Genomic DNA, 7,552 nt, shown 5'->3' with positions numbered 1-7,552 from the left:
AGACACCCAGTTCGAGGACAATCTTTGGAAGAAACAGTTACCATCGGTCAAGACCCATGAGATAGAAGGAATCATCAGCACGCAGGTGGCCAAAAAGACACGCAGAAAGGAATATCTGCGTTATCTCGTTAAATGGAAGGACCGTCCAATGGAGGACAGTTCTTGGCTTGACGAGATGCAGATCCGAAGGGCAGGTTACTCGGTGGAAGAACTCATGGAACGGAGCCATGAGAACTCTCTTTTACCCCGGCAGCCTGATGCAGGAGCATCTGGTCGACAGGGCACAGACCGAGAAGAGGCAGACCAGGTTTCTGAAGAAGATTGGGAGAAGTGAATATTTCAACAGATGGACAGCAAGACTATCATAGTTTTTTTTTTATTATCATTTTGTTCTTTAAGGATTAAACTACAGCATTTAGTTTATTAGCTTAAGTGTCTTATTAACTTGTTTCTGTTGCAATTGTAATAACAGGTCCTAACTAAAATTGTTAAGGGCTTGTAGTTATAGGCTTTGAGTTAAGATTATTAGAGAATTAGACAAAAAGACCATAAATCATTGTAAAGCATCAAACCTTTACGAGACAGAAGGAACAGACAAACTAACAATAGCCAAGTCACGTAACTGGAGTAACTGTCAAGTAAGCTGTAATCTGGAACTAACTGACAGTTACCTAACTACTGAACTATTGTATAAGAAGACAGGAAAAATACATGTAAAAGGTTCTGGAGTGTGACATTGAAAAAAGAGAAATAGCAGAATAACAATTCTTTTCCTTCATATATTTTCAGTGCATCCTAAATAAATTTACAGATTGTGATTTTATGTCCTCGAAGATATATCTTGCATATACAGTGAATTCTTTTTCACACAGCATCCACGCACATTCATCTATTTTCATTTACTATTTATATTCACACATTGCAACGTAGTATTGTAACCAAGTATCATTACTCCGAGAGGTAAACGCACACATACATCAAGTTCTGTTCATGAAAATACATTGCAGGTCGACACAGTAACAGGGTATTCCAATTACAAGCGTCTCACGACCAGCCGAAGCCGAAGTCAAGTGAAGAACGAAAGGAGTCGGGCTATCAAGCAAGAAAACCACGGTCCTCAAACCACAGGTAAGCAACAACACTGAAATCCCAAAATTATTACATTCGCTGTGTATAAATCTTGCCGGTCATAAAATTGCCAACGGCCAAGCAAGCGAGAACTCATAGGACTACCTAGCACTGCTATAGAATGACCGAGTGACGAGAGAGTCAAGGACCGGAGCATTAACCGAAAATTAGCACAGAAACCCTCTGAATCACAAAAGCGGCTTGAACCCTCACACAGACTTGACTCATTAACGTATACAGACAACCATAGCAAGCAAATACAGTGCAGACTAAAAGCCACAGAAAAGGGTGGAATAGAAACAGAGCTACCCGGAGGATAGGCGGTCGAATCCCCTGCAAGGCCACGGAACCAGTTACCTGCAACCACCGTGACATATATTGTTAGGGTCGCGGATGTAATTAAACACATGCAACAGCAAATAGCTCAGTGAAAGACGAATAGAAAGAACAGAGGGAGGAAAGACCCGTATAGAGCCACAGTGTGGAACCTTACCAGTTGTAACCAGACCAATAAGTCGCAGAAGCTCAGTGACAACCTAACCACAGAGGAGCTGTGAAGGGTTAGGTGAAATTCGAGTTGAGGACAAGACCATACAGCATGAAACGAAACCCTTACCTGAGCAGACGAAGTTGAATGATGGGTTGAAACCAGAGACGGAGTTGCAACCTTGAGCTTCCCACCGAGACGGAGCCGAACCTCTGAACAAAACCCATAGACAGAGCCGAATACCAGAGTAGAACCACAGAGAGCGGAACATTGCAGAGAGTAACAAAACCCATATACAGAGCCGAATACCAGAGCAGAGCCACAGAGAGCAAACATAACAGTGAAAATGACCAAATGAGCGCGAACTAGCCGGGGAAAAGGGCCAAGTGAGAATTAGGGTTTTGCCAAATCCCGAGACGGACAGGTGGAGCGTGGAGAGGCGGAGAAGTACAGGCGGGTGATTAAATATCACCTAATTCATAAAAGCACAATCAAACAAATATCCAATTACGAAATAATCACACAAGTCCACGTAAGGTTTGGGAGTGAGGGACACGTGGGCTGGGTCCCCATCAATACCACATTTATAATCTTTCAGGATATTGAGGAATTTTAAATAAGTTAATGACGATTTCAATTGGTCTTGTTTGTATATAAACTCAAAATAATATATTTTAAATGTGATGAGATATAACTATGATATTAATATAATTTTTATTTTTATTTTTATTTTATATTTTATATTTTAAATATATCACAAATGTGTAAATATTCATTTCAAAATAATATAATTGAATAATTTTTTTCCCTTTTGTATAATTATTTTTAAAATATATTTTCAAAATTTATTAATAAAAAATAATTAAAAAAATAATCCTGGATTGTTAAAATTTACTTCATCTAAACATCGTAAACCTATTTTAACACATTTATTTAAACTAATTCATAATATTCCTATTATATTTTATTACATATTTTAAATATAAAATTATGATATCTAATAATTTAATTAATAAATTTATATATTACAATCTGAAAACGTACAAATTTTAATGCAACCATAATTTATTAATGTATATTGAAAACAATATATTACGATTTGAAAACGTAAAAATCTTAAACCATCCATATTTCAATAGATATAGGAAAAATAATATCGCTAACTTGAAAAAGCACACCTCAAACATCATTTCACCAAAGTCCTCGAATTAAAAATATTGTTTATAAGCAATCACAATCTCTAAAGAAGACTAAATTATGTAAAAAACTGTGGTCGCCTTAGATTGCGAGGCCCTAACATTATTTAAGTCCGGTCTTCAACTTGCCATGTCCATCAAACTTTAACGTCAGAAAGATGTGAGTTTCGTCTCTGGTGCCGAAATGAGACAAATATCCAGGAATTCATCTACTGTGGTGTACTTATAATCTCCATAGAGTTGAGAAGCCTCCAGATCTTCGTCTCCCAACTCGAAACTGGTCTGCTCACCTTTAACAAAAATGTTGTGCAGAACCGAGATCCGAACATTATCCGGATGAGGCAGAGCTGCAATAAACATATTCACTGTAACATGATTTTTAAGTCTTTAAACTAAATTCTTGACAAAAAATTAAGGCGTTTGTTCTCTTACTCTGAGAAAGCCGGACCATCTCAGTTTCTGGCAAAAAAACTCTGTGAAGGGTTCTTCCAGTTTTCCTCTCCCACAGTGAGACTAGCTCACTCTGGCTGATTACGTTGCCTGGTGGCTTGTATATCACAAGCTTATTCATGGTTCTGGAATCATTTGCCACTCTGATCGTGAAAGCTGCAATGTCATCTTCCAAATTGAGAACAGCTGCACCATATAAAAACACCATATGATTTATCTTGTAGTTCATGCTATTGGCCGAAATAATGGCAGGACCGTACTGTGACACGTGTGTTCAAGGTATAGTTTTGGATTGAAAAGAGTAAAGAAGTATTCAAGCCACTGAAATGTCTGTTAAACATTAACTACAATATTAATCGTTATAAACTATAAAATTGGGAACATTGATTACGATAGATCCATCTTAGCTTTAAAGTTGAGTTACGCAGTCTCATTTTAATTTCTGATTTAGTTTAAAATAGAGATGAAATAGCTTTTTCATTGAAATTTGAAAATACAATTTTAACTAAAATTGTGTTTTTTGGTTACTTAAAATATATTTTTGAATGTATAAATAGATTCAGCACCTTGAAAAACTCTTGAGCACTGGAATCTATCAGATTTAAACCACTTAAACTGAATTTTTTTAAAATATCTCTCAAATTTTGATTAAAACTAACCAGAAAAATAGTTTGAAAAAAAGTCATTTCATCTATAAGTTAGACTAAGCCAAATTTCTAGAGTAATATGCTTAAAAACTACCATGGAAAAATTATGTTCATTTATAAAAAGCAAGGAAAATAATCTAGTAATAATGTCCTTGTTATGTTGATAAGTTTCTTATATTTTAAAATAAGTGTTTAGAATTTCTATGTTTGCAAAAATAAAATTAAAAAATTACACACAATTTGAATTTAATAAGCTGAGAAATTCACTAACATTTTTATAACTTAGGATCTCTAATTCTTTACTTTATAAACTCTAAAAATAAAAATAATAAGTAGATATTTTAATTAATATTTATACTTATAGACTGTTTAATTTATTTGGGTGTGCTTATATGCTCTTATTAATTATTTAATTTAATTATCGCAAACATTTAATATATTAATTTCCAATTTCTATTTTTGTATTTTATAAATTCTAAAAATAAAAATAATAAATAGATATTATAATTACTATTTATACTTATTAATTGTTTAATTTATGATGATGATGATGGTGGTTACCGTCCACCGAGACCAAACTTTGGTCTATCGGACCTAAAGAAACAAATTATTTAGTTTGATTTAAGATTTTATTCCTATGCTCAAAAAGCTTAGGGAGAAGCCTCGAGAGCTCACTGTGATTTTGAGAATGTAAAGGCTAGGAAGGTTAGTGTTGCAACAAAGATTTTGAAACTGAGATCTAATGTGGTTGTACGCGGGGCACTCTAAGAGGAAGTGATTTTCATCCTCGATGTTCGTATTCTCATAAAGATGGCAGAACCTTTCCCTAAGAGGAAGTGATTTTTATCCTCGATCTTCGTATTCTCACAAAGGTTGCAAAACCTTTCCATCCATGGTGTTTTAGGAACTGCCCAACGACCCATTTCACTATGGAGCTCATGACAATTTGTTCTAATCTTGGGTATATTAATTTTCTTCTTTGAGCAAGTTAAAACAGACAAATACTTTTGATCCTCTAGGGTGGGATCGATGACCTCCTTATAATATCTTAATTTTCTTTTAATTGCTAAATCTTTCTCACACCACATTTTTTCTTTGAACTTACAAGTAACAACATTTTTAATGTTATTAATAATTTGCAATGCAACATTCTCGTCGATCTCCCAATGGTTTAACCAGGCCCTGGTGTCTTTATACCAACCTCGTTTGCGCCTTAAGTGGTTTTGGCTGGAATTTAAAGCTAGTTTAGGAAGCCTATGGTATCCTATGTTGTTGAGTTTGTGCTTGTACAATAGAAGCTAGTCATAGCTAGGCTCTCGATAGGGGAAACACCCAATTCTATAAGGAGAATAGGATAGGGTGTGTTGCTTTTAATTTTGAGGTTATACGTTATAAAACACTTCTGGATTTTCTCAATCTTTCTCCAGGATTCTCTAGATATACTACAACCCCAAACCTCACATCCATATAAGATAACAGGAGTGACTAAAGTTTCAAAGAGGAACTTCTTTTTATCCCACATTACGAGGTTTTTAGTTTTACAATTATTTTCAAAACCAAAATAAGCTTTCCATCGCCCATTAATCCTTTTTTCAATGCTATAGTTCTAGTTGAGCTTGTGATGAATATCAATTACTAGGTACTTGTTGGAAGACACTTCCTCCAAGTTACTATTGTCATACATAAAATTAGCATAAGTGTGCTTCTTGGATTTGATAATCATAACTTTTGTTTTGTTAGTGTTAACAATCATACCCATGGTAGAGAAAAAATCCTTAAGTATAAGTTGCTTATTGAGATTAGATGAGCACCTTGCGAGAAGAACAATATCGTCAGCGTAGAGAAGAAGGATGATGATTATTTTAGCTAAGATCGTGCTAGCACATCTTGCTTCCTCTAAACAACCTTCTAGCTTGTCATTGTAAATGCCGAATAACATAGGAGAGAAGGGGCAACCATTTAATTTATTTAAGTAGATTAATATAGCTCTATGAACCATTTAATTTACATAACTCAACCCTTTAATATTAATTTATTAGACTATGTTAATACACCCTCATCAATCATTTAAATTAAATAGGACAACCATTTAATTTATTTAGGTATAGCAATATAACGAAGCAAATTTTTTTTAGTTCTTCACTATAAAGTATGGATAGCTCATGTACCATGGATAGCTTATACCCCAGGATGCATCCTCTCTACCTATTGCTTTAACGAATGTTAATTGCTGTTAAATGATCATTGCGTGAACATACCTTTGGTAAGACCATCCCCATAGATTACAACATCCACTTGCTCTGGTTTTTGACGGGGATGAAGGAAATAATCAACAAAATAAGCCATGAAAGAATTTGCAGAAATGAACGAGGATGGAATTCCCGCCTCTTCAATTGCCCTGCGAATTTTCTTTTTATTGTCACAGACTCTCTGAAACGGAGGGAGAGCGGCCTCTACACGGTCAACCTCGTTGCCAAACTCTGAGGGTATAAATCTCTGTTTCCATAAAGGAAAGAACCACCCACAACACACGAATTAATATATCTGTAAATATTTGCAGAGCGCAAGATTATTCAAGGAATATGAAGTGGTGTATATACCTTAATGTTTCCAACTTCTTGAATGGCCCTTATGATATTCAACTGATCCAAATGCTGAGGAATGGCAACTGCGGATATTACTATGTCTACTTGCTTGATTGCATCCACAAGGCTGTTGTGATCATCTAAAGATCCCTGTTAAAAAATTCTATTAGCCTTATGGTGCATTGCATAATAAACACTATGTTAATGCAAATGTGAAAATAATCAAAAAAGAAAAAGAGTGAATCTCTTACTGTAAGGATATGAATGCCATTATCTTTTAATTCATGTAGAAAATTTTCCTTGGAGGAATCGAGAGCTGCCGCTGTAGCGGGGCGGACAAGTAGAAACGTTGGATAGCCTTTTGACACGCTGGCTTTGGCTAAGTATTTTCCCAGATATCCGGTGCCTCCAACCATCAAAATTCTATTCATCATGAAAATTTTATTCACAACCTCAACAGATCTCTATCTCTGATCTTGCAGCTTTGGCTATGAACCGATCGACACTAGGGTAGGAGAGATGGGGTATATGAGGAGTGCAAGTAACGAAAGATATTTATAGGCGGATGAAGAAGGCCACCTAACCAGGGCGGCCGGGTACGCCGAAGAGTGGAGATTTTTCGAGAGATTTCTTTTGACAAAAACAATATTTTCTCAATTTGACTGGAAATTGGGGGACCATGTGCCCTATTTATTCGCAGTGGAGAAGGCCCAATTTTTCCCTCACTTTATCAGAAATTAAGCGTGCTTATCCGAGCTATTCCTTCCGAATTTTTCGTGATGTTATGGACGGCGTTGTCGTTGATGAAATAATTAATTAATAGTAATAATAATAATTACTAATTCTTAGTAATAGTTTAATTCATTAATAGATATTATAATTTTTATTTACTAGTTATTTATATATAATAAATGTTATAATAAATATTATTTTTATAAATAATTATTATAAAATATTAATTATTAATTATAATGAATATAATAATTATTATAAAATATTAATTATTAATTATAACGAATATAAATGAATGGTTAGACTAATAATTTAGAGGTTAATTAA

At 34.6% G+C, this 7,552-nt stretch overlaps 1 protein-coding gene across 1 annotated transcript; it reads right to left on the bottom strand.

Moving 5' to 3' along the window:
• Positions 1-2,961: 2,961 nt before the first annotated feature.
• Positions 2,962-6,909, bottom strand: LOC149209433 (isoeugenol synthase 1-like). Its single transcript, XM_089398625.1, has 5 exons — positions 6,745-6,909; positions 6,509-6,643; positions 6,167-6,404; positions 3,244-3,447; positions 2,962-3,158 (listed from the first exon to the last, which is right to left on the bottom strand). The coding sequence occupies exons 1-5, from the start codon at positions 6,907-6,909 to the stop codon at positions 2,962-2,964; spliced, it is 939 nt and encodes a 312-aa protein (XP_089254751.1).
• Positions 6,910-7,552: the final 643 nt, after the last annotated feature.

The sequence above is a fragment of the Pinus tabuliformis genome, chromosome 1_2 (assembly GCF_031772625.1).
Source record: "Pinus tabuliformis cultivar Carrire ecotype Pingquan chromosome 1_2, CPIR1, whole genome shotgun sequence".
NCBI classification, from domain to species: Eukaryota; Viridiplantae; Streptophyta; class Pinopsida; order Pinales; family Pinaceae; genus Pinus; species Pinus tabuliformis.
The sequence above is the reverse complement of the archived record's forward strand: the minus strand, read 5'-3'. Positions and strand labels throughout refer to the sequence as shown.